The sequence below is a fragment of the Carassius gibelio genome, chromosome A7, assembly GCF_023724105.1.
Source record: "Carassius gibelio isolate Cgi1373 ecotype wild population from Czech Republic chromosome A7, carGib1.2-hapl.c, whole genome shotgun sequence".
Lineage (NCBI taxonomy): Eukaryota > Metazoa > Chordata > Actinopteri > Cypriniformes > Cyprinidae > Carassius > Carassius gibelio.
In genome coordinates, this window is record NC_068377.1 from 33997881 (window position 1) to 34017685 (window position 19805).

The 19805-nt window shown below is 35.4% G+C and overlaps 1 protein-coding gene across 2 annotated transcripts in view; it reads right to left on the bottom strand.

Annotated features, from left to right (window-relative positions):
- The window catches only part of LOC128017335 (NT-3 growth factor receptor-like), a 90403-nt gene that overhangs the window by 59438 nt on the left and 11160 nt on the right, over positions 1–19805 (bottom strand). For both annotated transcript variants that reach the window (XM_052602686.1, XM_052602685.1), the window contains exons 2-3: positions 17080–17154; positions 13780–13851 (exon numbers count right to left, since the gene is read on the bottom strand). In XM_052602686.1, coding sequence (XP_052458646.1) covers positions 13780–13851; positions 17080–17154 — 147 coding nt within the window. The remainder of the gene's footprint in view (positions 1–13779; positions 13852–17079; positions 17155–19805) is intronic.

The window sequence follows — 19805 nt, forward strand, 5'->3', positions numbered from 1 at the left end:
AATATATTTGGAGAAATTTAGCATTACTTGATCACTAATGGATCCTCTGCAGTGAATGGGTGCCGTCAGAATGAGAGTCCAAACAACTGCTAAAAAAAATTGCAATAACCCACAAGTAGTCCACACCACTCAAGTCAACCAATTGACATCTGGTGAAGTGAAAAGCAGCACTTTTGCAAGGAACAAATCCATCGAGGCATTCTAACTTTAAACCGTCGTTTCTGGCCAAAATAACAAAAACAGGCCATACTCCATACTTCAGTTGAAAAAGTCCATTGCATATTTGTCCTCTATGAAATATATACATATTTAAATATAAACATATTTCTTTAGCACTGTTTGGACTGCCTCACTAAATGGTGCTTGATCTGGGCATATTTCTTTCCTGATTCAGGCGAGATGCATTCTTCATTGGAGAAAGCAATATTTTGAACAGAGGACTTTTATTTTAGTTGGAAGCAATGGTTTGAAGTTAAAAATGTCTTGATGGATTTATTTCTTACAAACACTCAGCCTTTCACTTCACAAGCTGTTAATTTATGGACTGGAGTGGTGTGGATTACTTGTGGGTTATTGTGATGTTTTTATCAGCTGTTTGGACTCTTATTTTGACGGCACCCATTCACTGCAGAGGATCCACTGGTGAGAATCCAATGTGTCAGTCGGACATCAGAAAGTTGTGCAAGTTAAGAAAAATCAGTTTTGCAGTCTCCTTTCAATAAGCAGTGCTTCTGGGGAGGAACTTTTGAGTTGTGAAAGTCACAGTACATATCCATAGTACATCAAACTCATTTATCTCAGAAGATCAAGGAAAATGTGATTGCTCATCATCTGACCCCTTTAAGATAATGACAAACCTGTGAATTCAAAGCACTAGATCTCTATTCCTATCTGCTGGACAGGAGATTTACAACAGTACAGCCTCTACACTGGTCTCATCTTCATTATTGCAACTCACTGTTGGCCGACGGCCCAGTATAAGCAATAAAATGTCTGCAGCACAGAATGCTGCAGCCCAGCTGATCCTAAACCAGGCCAGGTATTCATATGTATTTCCTCTGCTATGAACCCGCTATTGATGTCTGGATCAAGCTCCAAAGCCCAACAATGCAACTGCTCAGGTGATTTAGCCTAGTGGTTAAAATTGTACACTTTTTTATTTACTATTAAATGAAATGTGCTACATTTAGAATTTACATTTGTCGCAATGCATTCTGGGATTGCTTTATCCTGAATATTGTATCTATATATATATATAGAGAGAGAGAGAGAGAGAGAGAGATTTTTAAAATTAGGTTTCTTAAGGCTGCATAATCTTGTCGCCTTCTATTTAGTATTTCTATATATATAATGGGTGCAATTTGTTGTCCAGTTTGATAGACCCCATTCTCAACATCCATTTGGGCTTTATTGCTATTAACATGTTTACTTTGTTAGTGTGATAGAGGCATAATTTCTATTAATTTCCATTGTGAGATCCATCAATCAGTATCGTGTGATAATAATTCCCACCTTAACTAACACAGATGAAGCATTGAGTTAATAAGTACAATAGTAAATGGTTTATGTACATGCATTTGGGGTATTTTAAAAGAATAAAGTAGAAATGCTTAATTGGTGTAGTTTTTAGTTTCTATAAAAAGCTACACTTAATACATTTGCGTCCTGGTAAGCATTAAATTGATCATAAAGACTTAAACACGATTACAAATTTCAAACAAATGCTGTTCTTTTCTATTCATAAAAAAATCCTGAAAAAATGTATTACATCAAAAATATTGTTAAAAAAAATATTGTTAAAATTGATGTTTCTTGAGCAGCAAATCAGCATATTAGAAGGATTTCTATAAGACCATGTGCTACTGAAGGTTGGAGTAATGCCTGATGAAAAAAAATTTAACAAATGAATACTGTGGTTGGTAGACCACAGCAGCATTTTTCTCTAAAGAATCTAACACTTTTGCAAGTCTTAGCAGATAAGAGAGTCTGCTAAACGCCTTCAGTGTAAATCTAAATGTTTTGGTGTTTTGTGCAGAGCCACCTGCATATTTCAGGAGCTGCTCTTTTAAAAGGTCATCTTTCATCACTGTGAAGAAAAATGTCAGTGCAAATTGAACAGGGTGGATGGTAGTTAATGACTATGGAAATAAATTAATTTGCCACCAGTTGTGCAGGAGTCACACAGAATTCATTGATTTTTTTTTTAAGTTGCAGTCTAGGAAGGAGATACCAAAATAGTCATGCCTAAGAACATTTGCATTTTCCAATTCTGAACTCCCAAACGTCTGTGAAGGATATTTTTCTGTATGTTTCACAGAAAAGCTATGATCTTAGACTGCCATATAGTCATTTGATGGATACTGTACTTGCTGCAACACGCGCAAATTAACTATTCAAATGTAAAATCTAAAGAGTACCACTGTAATACCATGATCATGTGCTGTTGAGTATCAGGTAAATACCATGAGACATGAATACTGTATGTTAATCAACCACAGCTGGGAAACAAACTACACAGTCTTTTAAAAGCTCTGAGAACCACATTATCAGTCGAAAATACATGTAAGGATATACTTCCTCAATACGATTCAGAATAAAATGAGACTCATGTAACCTCGCACCAATCAGCGATATACAGAGGAGGTTTATGAATCATCATTATGTGCTCACAGGCATTCTGCTACTCGCTTCTGATGCAACTGTTTATGTGTGGGTCAGTGAGGGATTTCAATACGAGAGGCAGGCCAGTGATTCAGAGCTAATAACAGGAACCACACATCAATTACAATTTCTACAATTTGTCAACAAGAAATTATGACATAAATACTTCAGTTACCAAAAACACAAATAAAAATAAATAGAATTATAAAAAAAACATAAAAAATAAACAGAAAACTGAACTAAAAATTTTAAAACATTTAAAACATTAAAATATATATATATTTATATATATATAAAAACAGTCAATATGTTAATACTAATATGCAATTAGTTAATAGTGAATCGTTTTCCCTATTCTAAAGTGTTACAGAATTTCACTGAACACCAGTTTTATTTTAGTATTATTTATATAATATTTTATAGTTTTAGTAATACTTTTAAATAGCTTTTTTTTATTATTATTCATATTAATGTCCCAGTCTTTTAAATAGAAAGAGAGAGCTACACACTTATAATTAAATTATTTTAATCATAAAAGACGCCGTGTGAAGGTGAAGGAAGCTGTCAGAGTTATACAGTACATAGGCTACCTTTTACAGCTATATACAATTACATCTTTTCCTTAACATAAGATCTAGAAACCAATACAGCCACATGAAGCTCTGCACAGAGCTCCTCAAATCAATCAATCCATCACAGAAAGGTTACAGGCTGTGTAAACACACATTGAGTCATAAACGGAGTTAAGCTGTGCACATTTAAAGACTGGCTGAACATTTCTCTTTTTTTCTTTAGAAAGATCCCTGGAATGACATGCTTGGGGAAAGAAATACCAACTGGGATCTTAATTGCTCAGCTCTGGTTCAAGGGCTGAGATGGAGTTCTGCCAGTGTCTGTTTTTGGCTTGACTAAAGCTAACTTTTAAGATCTGTGTTGTCAGAGATGCTGCTATGGTGCCACCCACCCTGTTCAGTTCCCTCTGCCTTTCTCTCTTTCTCTCTCCACGAGGCTGAGTCATGCTACCGTCTATTATTCAGAACTGCAGATACCTGCTTTAAATTGAATACACAGCTTGTGAGCCCTACAACGTTTGGCAATCCAATCGTCAGTGTATGTTGATCAGTAACAGTAGTGAAAGATCCTCTTTACTGTCTGTATCAATATAGGGTGAACAGCTATTCTTTCATGGCAAAACTTTGGAAAACTTGGCAGGTATCAAAGGAGTTTCAAAGACTTCACAGCGTTCTAAACCATGAAACATAAAAGTGTAATCTAACTAAAGTTAAAATATATGTTTCATTTTAAAATTGATTATTTTAGTTTAGTTCTAAAGCTACATAACATATATTATGTATATATATAAACGATAAAAGCTAATTCAAAATATTTATACTGTTAGTGAACAGTAGTCAGAGATTTCCTTCTTTTCTCTAAAGCACAACATTTGGAGAGAAAAATAATAAGACAGGAATTATGTCACAAAATTCACAGTATTCTAAAGCATGAAACATTAAAGTGATGTCTAACTCAAATAAAATAATTTGTTTAAATTTAATGCAATGTCGCCTTTAATTTCAAATTGCTACTTGTTGTTTGAAGCCAGTTCAGCCTGTATTACAACAAATGAACATGTTTTATATGTACTCTTTCATTCTTTCTTGTTTCTTGCTTTAATAAAGAAAAAATGGCAGTCAGTATTGGAATTGGCCAATTTGCTTGTAAAAATTCAGCAATCGGAATTAGCCATGAAAAATTGTGAACGGTGCATCCCCAGTTATCATAATGGCTCTCTAAACTCACTTATATTAAGACATTCAAAGAAAGTTTTCAACCCTTAAATGCAACAACAGGAACCACAATAGAAATATTTTTTTTCCAGACACAAGTGGGTGCTGTTAACAGAATGTGTTATTTTCACGTCAACACACTCATGTTAATTACTGAGAAGTTGCATTGAAAGGCACGCAAGTTCAATAATAGTTTAAAAAGGCTCCATTAATGCCTTGTTCAGTGTAAATGCATTCCAATTGCTCTTTGCTGTAGAAAAAGCCTTTTTAATAGACAGAAACAGTAATATGCACCGGTTTTGTATAAAATAACTGACTCATTTCATCAGTGTTTGCACGCTCTGTGGCACCAAAAAGAGGGAAAACAAAAAAGGTACTTTAAATGTAATATATTGCAGGTCTCTGAATTAGACAACTGAGAGGATTGCATTGCACAAGATGCTCTGCCCCACAAATGGCTTTTCGAATACTGTCCCCTTTGATTGTCTGGCTTTGATGACGCTGGTTTTCAGTGATTGCACAATGAGGAGAGGAAATAGATTCATGAGATGGGACATCATGCTTTCAAGCATAATCCTGGCAGGAGATGCTTTAAAAGAGAGGAAATAAGCTCAGGTAGGGAACAAAAACACTTGGGACATGAAAGATCCACTGCTACTGCAGCCAGACCGAATCAAGCATCGCCTGTGTTTCAGTTCCTCCGGGTGGTCTCTGCACCCAGCAGGTGAAACTACCTCTCTGCTGTTTCCTTCAATAGCTCTCCTATTTCATTCATAAATCCATTTGGAGTCTCATCAGCTGTCAACAGTAGCGAAAGCACGGTCTATAAAAGTCACCTGTTTACTTTCCCAAAGGCCTACAAAGGAATCAACACTTTGCTAAACTATGTTCTGCTTTTTCTAAGTTTCTTGGCAAATAGTTGTATCTTTTTTTAAGCATAAATTAAAATCCTGTTAGATTTATGCTTAATTAAGCATAAATTAAAATCCTGTAAGGTTTATGCTTAATTAATAAAAGAAAAGAAAATAATAATGCAAATGAGGTGCTTTCTAAAATACTTCCTTAAAATAGGTTGTAGTATCATTTAACACAGTTTTAATATTCTCTACTGATTTTGTTGTTTAGATATTTGTAAAGAATTACAAGACAAATGTGCTTATTAGAAAAGATTTTCAGAGTCAGCAGCTTTAGAAAAAAATATTTATGACTATTGGGTGAATGTCACCTAATTAATATTTATGAGTCATGCTAACAAAAAACAAGAACTGGTACAGATCGATCTGGTATAGATCGATCCCACACTCTAGACTAAAAGCTTTCATTTTATATCATTGTATATCATTACATCTATTTTATTCCATCAAGGACACTTGATTAAATAAAAAATGATTAAATTGATGCTGAAAATTCAGCTTTACCATCACAGGAATGATTTTTGATCAAATAAATGCAGCCTTGGTAAGCAGAAGAGACTTCTTTAAAAAATAAAATTAAAAAATAATAAAAAAGCTTATCGACCCCAAACTTTTAAACAGTGTTATACAGTATTTACTTAAACTCATTTCTACCATAGCTCACCCTGTACTGTAATACAGCCCAACCCTTAAATGCACCAATAAGGGCAAGGCTTGTCAGGACAGACACTATAGGGTCCTGTGAATGACAGAGGTGTGAGGGGCACTAATGAATGCCGCGCTGTCACTGTGCCCAGACCTGGCAGAATGCCGGCACCTCACAGCAGCTCAAAGCTGTCATCCACGCAGCCGCCGTGCCCTGGCACCTGGGCCCGCCACCTTCAGCTGCTCTGATGAGTTGAGAGACAGGGGCAGATGGCAATGTTGAACTGGCACAGGGTAACGCTGTTTGGAGCAAAGCTGCATGCCCCTGCAAAACTCAATCAGCGGGCTGCCTTGATCTGGTGGATTGGCTAGAGATTTGGTTTTCCTCACGTAATTGGACGCACTATATCAAAGAGATCAACCAGATCAACCAAGTGTGGAAAGAGATACTTAACAATATACTCCTATGCTCATCAAAGATGCTTATTTGATTAAAAAAAAAAAAAAAAAAAAGTAATATTGTGAAATATTATTACAATTAAAAATAACTGTTTTCTATTTAAAAATATTTTAAAATGTAATTTATTCCTATGATGGCAAAGCTGAATTTTCAGCACCATTACTTCAGTCTTCAGTGTCCCACTATCCTTCAGAAATCATTCTAATATGCCGATTTGCTGCTTAAGTAACATTTCTTATTATCAGTTGTTGAACACAGTTTGTGGCAATCATGATACTCGTTTTTTCAGGATTCTGTACAAAGTATACTTCCTATTCAAAGAAAAAAAAAATTCTGAAATAGATGTCAGTACAGCAATGCAAATTCACGTAGATAGAATATATGAGGACTGTAGAGAGCATGTCAATAATAAAAACAAACAAACCCAAAGTACATCCAAAGAGGATGTATGGCCACCCTAGGAATAATCACTGTAAACGATGGCTTCTCGTGACTTACTGTCTGGCCCAAAGAAAGAAAAAAAAATCTAGAAGTCAGCTGTTGACTATAAAGGATGTACTGAATAGTGGTGGGATATGAAATGAAATCACACTGCCCACATAGTTTCCTGTTTTAGTTATTGGCATCATCTCTGCCAAGCTGACCGATATGGCAAGCAAAAAATAAAAAAGATTGTGAGACGACAATGCCAGAGTCCTACTGTCTGGAGGCCTAACCTGACAGGAGCGCTCTGGCCTGTTTGGCTTCTGTGGGTTTAAATTAGATCAGTCAGATATATCCACAGCGTGAGCATAACATTGTGCATGAAACCTGCGCTTGTACAGTACAGCATGCTACAAATGAATGTCCCACACTTTCAGTTTTAACTAAGCCATGCTATATGTGAAAATTCTTTCATTTTTATTATTTGATTACCGTTAGTTGTATAATTAAGGGGGAGGGGTGCAAATCAAAATTTTAAGTGTAACCATTAAGTCCTCATGTCATAATGGTCCATGCATATTGCTTCAGCTCCACATTTAATATCAGTTTTAGATTTAACTTTATTACTCATTTTGTTCAAGAAAGTGAAATGATTCAGAAAGAATGAAGATGAATGCAGCTGCAGCCTGTAATTCGATAAAAGCATGATTGTTTCTTATACGAAGAGAACAGTTACCGCGGGGAAAAAAATCTAAAATGGAAATAAAAATGTAATTATATGTGCAAATTTGCAGCACAGAACCAGTCATGTAAACAGCTCAGCTCACTGCCTGAAACATCTCAGAAACCACTTGAATAAATGTCACTGTGAGTTCAGTTTTTGTTCACATTTTTCTTCAATTATGTTAAACAGGCCGCCCAACTGAGACTGAACAATGTACAATGAGTACACCAACAAACTTTTTTTTTATTGTCTCGGATGAAACGCATCCTCTTCTGTGCTGCAGACTCAACTATCAGCTGTTGTTGAGAACGCCGGCTAAAACAAGATGAGCCCGACGGTGAGTGGACGGGGTGTGAATGGAAGACATATTCCCACAATCCCCCGGAGTTTGAGCCGACAGTGATGAGCTTGAGCTCGCAGCTGTGATAAAACATTCCAGACTGGAGTGAGTGACAGCGGCTCGGAGAGGCTGTCTTTACCTGTGTACACAGAGTGTCAGGACGAGCGCCCGTTACTGTCTGTCAAAATCCAACCTGCTGACTGAGCAAAGCATGTGAGCTGGGGTGAATCAATATTCCCTAATCTTATTTAAAAGACAGAAATCTCGTGGGGTGGGGTGTGGGGGGTCAATTATATTATTTTTAGCCCGCAGAAACAACAATACATTTGACTTATGTATCATATATCTGCCATCTTGAAATTACAGCGACTCACTATAGATCATCTTTAGCCTCCACTGACAGATGCTTTCAGAAAATTATCATTTTTGGGTGAACAATTCCTAAAACCTGGATGCATGAGCAAAAGCAAATATTCATTAGAATAAATGAAAAGAAAATGTGTTCTGTTGCTGATTGACAACCAAATTTAAGTGCAAATCATGGCAGATGATTAGCTGGTGTCCCAACTGACACAGGCCAAACAGCTCTGCAGGACAAGCAAGGCAAGCCATCAGTAATAAAATACAGTATAAATCTAATCTCGGGCTAGTGATTCAATATTGGGAAGCTATTCTACAATGACACAGTAGAACATTTACTTTCTTTTCATGAAGTAGCACTACGTAAGATGTGCAAGATCCCAAGACATGCTGCCGTTTATCAGTAAATGATGAAGTACTTCTCAACGGATAATTTATTCATGGAATGAAACCCAGATGGGACATTTAACAAAAATGAAGTCAGACAACTCTTGACACATTTTCTATTTTTTCATTTAAAAAGGCACAGCATTCAATACAAGACAAAAGAAAAACGTATGACATCAAAGTGCACCTCTTATGCCATTTTTAAGGTTCCTAGTGTTGTTTTGGGACTTGGGAGGCTCATTTACCAATTTTACATGCATGCAAAGTCAAAAAACACTTTTGTTTCTTAACAATCTACATTTAATTTCACTGCATATCTCAATGATTCATAAAACAAATTCGTACAAAGCAGTTAGAAGAAGTCTTTCTAAACCCCTCCTTTGCGTGAGCCTACTCTGCTCTGATTGGCCCAGTACTTTGTTATAGAGAGAATGTATAGAGAGAAAGCATGGTATTGATTTTACCCTATAAATTCAAGCCCGAGTCCGATGATGAAACATTTAGTTGATCAACCAGACACTGATTCACACAATTCGTTTTTTCACAACGACTTCGGCTTCACAACTTTGCAGAATTGCAGTATGGATTAATGTTAGATTTTTTTACAATGCAAAGATGCAAAGTGCCTTAACAATGTAAATTGAATATTTAAAAATGTATTTCTGAAAAAAAAAAGTAAAATAGATTTTTAAAAATATATGGTATTATAATAACGCCTTTAATGTTTTGAAACCACAAAGAGAGACGGAGTGCTTCCCAAGCCTATCCAAACGCAGTGTAACAAACGAAAGAGTGTAACATTCAACCTTTAGCAAAAGCAGCAATTAATTCAAGCAGAGGATCACGTTAGTGGACAGACCCCTCTATGTACCCAACCACAGCTATTAGCTTATCACCCGCAAAGGCTAAATGCTGTGTGTTCTGCATATCTTACGGGGATATTTGGAAAGCTTTCACAGCCTCTAAAATCTTCCTACTTAGCTACATCCAAATCTGTGGGTAGCTTACAGACTGTTCACTGGCCATCTAATGCACATTTTGCACAAAAATTGCAAGTGACTTCTTATAGTCAGGTGGTGCACCAGTCACGTGAAACAAACAATGTTCACGGCCGATACAGTTTTCAGTCTTGAACTGATGATTGAGCTCTAAGTGTCCATTATGGGACAATATTATAATAGTCCGTAATAGTGTTCCATGATAGCACTTTATATCATTTACAGCTGTTGTGCATGAGAAAATATAAGCTCACATTTGAAAAATACACTGTAACACGCATGGACACTAACTGTAAATAAATGTAATCAGAAAAGACCATTTTACCACCACTGTTGTCTCGATGAACAATACATGCTGCATCTGCCAAATGGAATCTGACTAGTCTGACTAAAACATTTAGGGCCAAAAAAAAAAGCCGTTGTCATTCTCTTGTGAGTCTACACAAGTGTCGTGATGGGGTAAAGTGATCTGTCAGAAGAAACAACATATCAGTAAGACCACAAAAACAAATCAGGCTTCACTGGGCAAAAGCTCTTAAGATCAGTGCAGGATCCCAGGGCTTTTATACTAAAAATACAATTTTTATTTTTGATTTTGAGGTCATTTTATTTATAGTCACACATATAAAGCTTAATAAATAAATAAAAAGATTGTAATATAATACAGTTGTTCTAATTACCATTCATTGTATTCAGCCTATTAGTAGTCTTTTCATAAAAAGCTATTCAATTATGAATAAAATTATACAAATGGCACAACATCCTTCTCAGACAGATCCTGTAATTTCTTTTTATGTCCACTAATGTATAATGTGCCTTTTTGAGTCTTGTACAAATCAAAATCTGGTAATGGGATTGAGCTTGGGGTATTTTTGGTTTTCTTTGCTGTCCTTGGCAACCCAAACTCTTTTTTTGATTGGCTTTTAATATTCCATAAAGCATGTTATATTTAGAATATGTAAGTTAATCATCTAAGGCGGCTAATGCATCTGACTGTCCTATTATATGCATCTACATAACTGTTCTTTTTCTAACTTTATTTACTTGGTGTTTGTGCTGTTGGCTCTAGAGTGCTTTACACAACAGCATGTGCAATGCATGATAATTAGTTCAGCGACAGCTATGCACAGCCAGGGTATTAAATTCAAACTTAAAAATTATTAAAATGCATGTTTACAGCTAGAGTGAAATAAACTTGTGACTGAGAATAAATCAGATTCTGTGAATATATGCAATACAGCTTTCTAAATTCAGTTTGAATTTCCACATGAATGAAGCGCCAAAAAACACTTATTTAAATAATATTTAATGCATTAAAAAAAGCTAAAATAACAATATTTACAAAAACTGTTTCCTGTACTACATAGCCATGCCGCTGCATCACAAATATGTATACTTCACATAACCCATAATTGTAAAAAGGACAGTATGTACTAGACCATAAGTAAAGTATGATGAAACATCAAAAATGTGACCAACAAAAAGCATTTCCACTATTGTAATATTTCAATATGTCTAGCTGTATTTCACACATAACATCACTCAGCCCTACTAAAGTCATTTTATCAGAAATATTCTTGTGCCGGTCTAAGTCATGTTAAAAATGAACACACGATATTTGATGTCAGAGGAGGGGGTTCGGTGAAGAAAGGAGAATCACGTAGAGGAGAAAGACTTAATGAGGGAGAGACTCTCCACCCTCCCAAGAGGATATGACCTTTCCTCCTTCCCTACAATGGGTCCTTCAAATTTATTAGGCTCCTGTTGATATGTGGGCTGTGGAGACACAACGTCTGGCCACCCAGTCTGTGCCCCGTCATTTAAAACACAGGACGTTTAGGACGCATAAAAACCGAAAGGTTCATTTAAGTCCATGTGTGGAATCATCAAGCGGTTTTCTTTAGGGGGCTGGGGAATTAATTTTGATGGAGATGTGGTCGACATTAAAGAGTGTGCTATCAGTCAAACATAAAATGCATGCCAGAAATGTAAAATAATCTACTTATATATATATATATATATATATATATATATATATATATATATATATATATATATATATATATATATATATATATATATATATATATATACTTGTTATTGCAGATTTTTTTCTCGGGTGAATACCCCAAAATCAAAAGAGGAAATTGAGGTACTGGCAACTGCTTGAAAATAGTCTCAGTGAAAATCAGAAACTAAATATAGAAGGAAGAAATTAAAACAGGCATAATTTTCTTTATGCAGAATATATCTCACTATGTAGTTTTTATTAAACCCTCTTAAAAATAAAGGTTCTTTGTTTGGCATTTATAATCCCATGAAGAACCTTTAACACCCAATGAACCTTTCCTTAGCACAAAAGTGGAAAAATATTCATTAGACTTATTATAGACTATTATTATTACCTCTATAGGCATATTATTATTATAGTCTTCAGAGAGAGAGTGTGATTCATTTATTCAGACTAGAAAAATCAACTCTATCAGAGTCAAGGAAGTCTAACATCTCAGTAGTTGTACTGTACTTAACTTATTCCTTAATCAGTATGTTTTGTCTTTTGAAAATGCTGCCCGTTACTGAAAGTGATTTATTTCCATCGGTCATTCCAGCTTCAAAAGTGGCCACTTTAATCCTCTAAGAGCCACAATTGAATAAGACATAAGTAGTCATCATCTTTTTATTAAAGTTCCTGACAGTATTTCTTAATGAGCCCACAATTAGCCTGTCCATCTGCTCTGTCCGTGCCTCAAGTGAACACAGGATATTTTACTTTCTAGCCCATAAGTGCTTAGCCTGTTCACTTGCCTTTACCTGAGACCATTATTGCATACTCTAGAAAACCATGCATTCCTCTGGTTCTGAGACTATGACAAATATTAAAAGTCACAGACATTTTGCTTACTGGCATGAAAGGTAAAAAAATTAGTAATAGGAGTTTTAAAATGATTTCTCCTCGCTATGGTAAAAAGACTGTCTATCCATTAGTTGTGCAAGGATTCAAAGAAAGGTCAGCCAACATGAAAAGTAAAAGCTATGGTTTCCAAAAGAGACCTATCTCCAAAAGGAACCTGCATTTCAGATGTAAAAAAAAAAGTTATCAGCAGAAAATTGTTTAAAATAATTTAGCATTAAAATAAAAATTCACTTTGTCTATTTTCCACATGCATATTATTGATGTTATTGTGAACTATTCATCAATGCACATTTATTTTTTGACCTCACAATCTGTTTTTAGATTGTCAACTCGATCTTACAGTGAAACGACAGACTTGTCTCTGGTGATGTATTTTGGAGTTCTCCAATCATTTAGTAAACTTAAATCCCACTCTTTTCTTATAATAGACTGCAAGCTCCACATTCAACCAATCTGTCATCCAATCAACAACTGAGTGATAGAACCAAGTCCCTGCATGTTTTCCTTTTCGATAGTCCCTTTCATTGGAAATATGTCAAAATACAAAAATGTTGCTACTTCCATTTGATTATAATATTAACTTGATTTACAACAGGTCACATGTTCCTTTAATAACATCATCTGTTCTTTCCAATCATGGAAAAAAAAACATTTTGTAGACAAAAATTTCACTAAAAATTGCTATTAAATTTCACTATTGATTACAAAGAAACAGCAAGTAACAAAATAAATTTAACTTGACAATAACCTTTGTTTTGTTTACAACTTTGAAAAATATTTTTTACAATGTGTCTAACAAATAATTGGCCCAATTTTTATGGCTAGCTATTCTTGACTTGTTGATAGTTATGCCATTAAAACACTGAGTAAAATCTAATCAAGTTGATCTCTGATTGAAACTAATAAACGTAAGAACGTTTAAAAGTCATCCCAATGACTCGGATCTTTTGAATTGTTCACTGATTCACTCATTGACTCTTTTCATCCACTGCATCACTACACCAGCTACTATTTTCTAATATTACAATCTGAGCTACAATATATGCACTAAATGTAGCTTGCCCAACATTGTTTACAAGTGCATGGAAGCAAACAAGAATGATTCATTCACTTAAAAGACTCTTTCAGAGAACGACAAAAACACACTTGAAAGACATTTTACTCACATGTAGCGGAGGTGAGGGTTCTGCACAAATGCACGTGCCTGGATTGTCCGTAAACTGCAATTTATTATAGTCCTGGGAAAAATAAAAGAGAGAGAGAGACGACCACATGAAAAATGCACAGTTCCTCTCAAAAACCTGTGAATGACAGGTGTCATTGGCTGGCCACAAATGACAAGCATCAATCCAGCAATGATGAGGGCAAATCAATTTCATAAGATGAGACCACCAACATTTATATTAGCCTCCACACAGCACAGTTCATCCGGTAATTTTGACTGAGGGACCTGTTGTTAGTCATTTGCACCTGGCATTGGTGCGATCATTCAAATGTCGATCATTCAAACCTGGGGAAGCCAACAGTTCATTAAAGCCTCGCAGTTTGATATACACCGTTTATGATGACAAACTGCAGAAGCAATCTCAGTTCACCATCTTTCCCATCTCTTCAGAGAGTGTCGTTACAATAATGGTATCATCAGGGTCCCCAATTTTACAGCACTGAGCCGCAGCAGTAGCTGGAATGAATTGTGCATCCTAAAGACTCTGTGCACATTAATTGGTAATGACTGCATCCTTTTCATTACAGGAATTTAATGCAAAAAGTGATTACACTCAGAACACCCTTATCCGGTGAACAGTAATCAGTACATAATTAGTTTTATTATTATGATGGCTCTATAGCTATAACTATTTCTAGGAATACAATTATCCATCTCTGTTATGTGGGAGATATAAGGAGGATGTTGGCCATGTTTATACCATTTCTCCACTTAACCATTCAGCTCTTAAAAGCCTGAAAACAAATGCAAGGGGCCTTATTACGAAACCCTCCTGATGGTCCTTCACGTGACACGCATGAACTTGTGGGGGTGGGATTACGAGTGTAGGCAGATATTTCATTCTGGCACTGCTGCAGTTGTGCTTCTGTATGTGCTGGTGAACTCCCTACGAGCAGGTCAGTGGTCCTTACCAGTGTTTGAACTCGAAAAGTTGGGCAAAAAAAAGAAATAATAATAATAATTAAAAAAACATAGCACTTCAAATGTTGTTCAGGCCTTATGTACTTTGATTACCTCAAGATCTATACAAGGTTAAAAGGCTAGTTTAGCCAAAAATAAAATTATGTCACCATTTACTTACACTCATGTCCTTCCAAAACAGCATGGTGTCTTTCTTCCGTCAAACACAAAAGAGATATTTTGGGTACAAACAGCATTTACAAACAATAAAATAAATAACATTTTGTGTTCTGCAGAAGAAATTAGGTTATACACGTTTGGAACTAGTAAATGGTAACATAATTATTATATTTGCATTAACTATCACTTTAAGACTTGCATTAGATGGATGGACACATAGATAGATAGGTGGATGGATAGACAGATAAATGGCAGACAGACAGAAAAACGGTTGGACTAATGGACGGACAAATGATTGGATGGAAGGACAGAGGGATGGATGGATGGATGGATGGATGGCCGGATAGACAGATGGTTGGATGGATTGATAAATAGATAGATGGACAAACTAACAGAGATAGATGGATGGAAAATACATGGTTAGACAGTTGGACGGATGAAAGTGCAGATGAACAGATGGTTGTATGGGTGAATGGAGAGATCAATGGATGGTTAAATAGACTGATGGACAGATGGATACATGGATGGATGGATGGTAGACAGTTGGATGGATGGATGGACAGATGGATACATACATAGATAGATAGATAGATAGATAGATAGATAGATAGATAGATAGATAGATAGATAGATAGATAGATAGATAGATAGATAGATAGATAGATAGATAGATAGATAGATAGATAGATATTTGGAAGATGGATGGATGGATGGATGATAGACAGATGGATGGATGGATGGATGGATGGATGGATGATAGACACTTGGATGGATGGATGGATGGATGGATGGATAATGGACAGTTGGGTGGATGGATGGATGTACATGCAGATAGATAGATAGATAGATAGATAGATAGATAGACAGACAGACAGACAGACAGACAGACAGACAGACAGACAGATAGACAGATAGATAGATAGATAGATAGATAGATAGATAGATAGATAGATAGATAGATAGATAGATAGATAGATAGATAGATAGATAGATAGATAGATAGATAGATAGATGCATTCATGTGTTTGGTTATGTAACGTTGCTATCTGCAGTGTTTGTGCTTAAAAAAAGATGTGAAGCGCAAAGCTCAACACATGCGGAAGTTGATGACCTTTAGTGGAACCTCAGAAGATCATTTAGAAGCCTGGAAAACTGTTCCCAGGTGTGGGAAGGTTCAGGAGAGCCCACCGTTTGCAGAAGAGAGAGCTATGTTAATGAGAAAAAATGCAAATTGGAAGCTGGGAATAGTCCACTTGGCTTCCTTTCTGAGGGATTAAGGAGAGTGGAGTGAGAAACTCTGTCTTGAGGATACGATGAAGAGAGGATGGGGTGAGAAAGATGGGAGGGCTTGACAGAGGTGAAAGGAAGCTCATAAGTGGGAGTGATGAAACTCTATGGGAGGTCTGGATACGCAGCAGATGGTCCAGTCTTTTTCCTCCCACTAGACCTTTCATCTATATATTTTATATATGTACTTTTAACTACATGAAATCTTTTAACTATGTTTCACTGGTGAAACATTGATGAGCAACTCGTTATTTTACTCAGTAACATTAGAATTCTCATGTTCTAATATTTCACAGTATTACTGCTTTTGATTGTATTTTTGACCACCATAAGAGAAATATCTTACAGACCCCAAACTTTGAATAAAAGAGTATTTAAAAAATCTAAGAATTACATAAACCCTAATATCTATTATCTTCATATTAAAGATATTAAACCTTTCACAGAAAGAAAATACATTAATATCACAATTTAAATGTGCAAACCCACTGCACACTTTGTCATTTTTACCATAATTTTTTCAAGTGTTACTTGCCATACTGTCTAATCTAACCCAAGTGAAATCTCTTGGGTAAATGTCACTGGAGACTGTGTGAAATCACCTGTCAGACTGTGTGATATAGATCTCAGGTCTTTAGACACGATTGACAGCGTGGAATGTGTGATCAATCATCTCCCATTTTGACATCCCCATCGACAAACAGAACTGAAATTATATTGCACAAACACAAGCAAGCCCTTGAGCAAATGTCAGTGATGTTTCGCCCTGAGATTAGAGGAAGCGTTCAACAGCCCAAATCGTAGAGTGTGCACCAGGCTTTAGTTTAAAACACAATACATCCACCAGTATAGGATCCGTTCTTTTAATACTCACAGTCTCTGGAGTCCTGTGTACAGTTCCATGTCAACATCCTTAAGAATCTGCAATCCTGTCCAGTTCTCTATGTGTCTACAAAAGAAAGAGAGACATAATATTGAAAACAGAACCATTAGCACCAGTTTATTAAAGCAGGGGATATTTGTTTTTGAGTAACGACAGATAAGCTTTTAGAAAAATTGTTGTTAGCATTTATTGTCCACCAAGAAAAATTGCAGTCCGATTTCTTGGTAAAGTAATAAAATATCTCTCCTAAACAAGCCATGCATTTTGACATATCATTTATTTCCGTAGTAAAAACATGCTGGATAAATTATATGCTGAAGTTTAATACTTAGGGTAGAGGTATATAACCATAAGCAACAGTAAATGTGATTTACATGCATAAAAATATGCTGATAAGCATAAATGAGCACATTATGCAATGCAAGATAAAACATGTTTACAAATTATCTAAAAATATGACAGTTATTACCGCTCTCCCTTACTGTGTCATTGAACGCCATTATCAGTGTCAGAATCTGCTTGAAAACATGCTTCCATTTAATTCAGCTATTTCCAGGGCATGCAGCATAGCCTTTAGTTCCTATTCCACAGGCTTCTTATCTGCCAGCTAAAACAAACACAATCTGGACAGAAGTGGTCCAAGCAGGAGAAATCACAGATGTGCCGCTGACAGAACACAAGCACACAAAGAAGCAAACATGCTTCTAGATCCACACACACCCTGACAATGCCACAAGCCCCTAGAAGCACAGTCCAGCACAGTACATCAGGTAGATTTAATGTTTTTGTTTACAGCAGTGGAGAAAGTGACACTTTACAAATGAGTCGCACTGCAGTTAATGTAATACAGCAGAGGCCTTGCTACTTTACTGCCCATTGGTTTTATAGAGCGTCCTCAGGTCACTAATTTCCCCAAAGAGCATTGACTGAGCTCACCACTGAACCACGTCTAAGACCATTTTACATTGGTCATCATGTGGAAAGTTTTTCATATATGTGTATGTATATACGTATACAATTTAACAATTATTTTAAGTTATTTTATGTATAAATAATATGCAAATCAGACATTACTTGCTGGATGAAAATAAATCTATAACACTATTTATGTATGTATATATGTATGTATGTATGTATGTATGGGCTGTAAAATCAATGATAAATTGCATCCAAAATAAAAGTTTGTGTTTACACAATAGAAGAGTGTGTACTGTATGTAGATATATGTAAGAAATATATGTAATATGTAATATAAATCAAGTGTGTGTGTGTGTGTGTGTGTGTGTGTGTGTGTGTGTGTGTGTGTGTGTGTGTGTGTGTTCCATGAATGTTCCATGAAGATATTTTGTAAATTTCTTACCATAAATATATCAAAATGTATAGTTTTTGATTAATAATATGCATTGCTTAGAATTAATTTGGACAACTTTAAAGGAAATGTTCTCAGTATTTTTTTTTGGCAGCCATAGATTCCAGATTTTCAAATAGTTGTATCTCGGCCAAATTTTGTCCGATCCTGATAAACCATACATCAATGGGAAACGTATTTATCCAACTTCCAGGTGCTGTATAAATCTCAACTTAGAAAAACTGACACTTAAGACTGGCTTTGTGGTCCAGGGTCACACAAACAAACACACACACACACACACACACAAATACATGTAAATATTTCTTAAATATATATGCATGTGTATGTATGTATTTATATATAAAATAAAAATGATACATAAATATAAATAGTATACAAACATATATTATGTAAACACAAATTTTTATTTTGGATTTGATTAATCATGATTAATCGATTTGACAGCCTTTATTTATAAATTAGTAAATTATAAAAGTAATAAATTATTAAATAAATAAATTATAAAATATATCAAATGTAATTTAAAAAAAATATATATATATATATATATATATATATATATATATATATTCTTTTCCCCAACAGTCTCCATTGCTTTTATTTATTTTTTATTTTTTATTTTCTAGATATTATTATTATGTTCTATTTTAGGTGCACAAAGCCATGTGAATTATTCAAATCAGTCAAAGGCTCTGAACATGTTTCATTTCAGCATCTGATGAAAAGCCTCTCTCGGGCTGTGCACAAGTTCATGGCTGTATTCTCCATAATCTTCTCACCAGTCTCTCCATTGCTCCCAAAATCCATGCCTGGGCATGATTGATGACTTTGTTTAAATGATCTACATCACAAGTACACAGAGCAAAATGGAAGAACATTTAATAAAATAGATTGTCTCAGGCGTCCTCTTTAGGCATTGATCGACAACCTTTTTATCTCAGAGTCAGGCTTTGAGTAAAGAACCCTAAAAACCCCAAAATATATTTTTTTAATCCTTATTTACTTCCATTCCAAGAATAAAGAATGCTTAAGAGCACAACTGTGAATTTGACCAATTTAATTGTTTCAAATATTATAAAAGCAATTACAGTAACCATATCTGTAGAAAAGTACAATATATTTCACCATGACTGCTTGAGTTGAACATACTGTTTTACTCTTCACAGACTTTTTTAATGGCCTTCCTTCTACTTCCACATAGCATCTGAATAAATGTAATTATTCAGAGACAGGTGTACAACATGCCTAATTTATAATGGATCTAGTCGATGAAATTACAGCTAGCCTCCATCCAATGGCGCGGGAAGGGGGGTGCTGCGGGGGCTGCAGCCCCCCCCGTCATAGC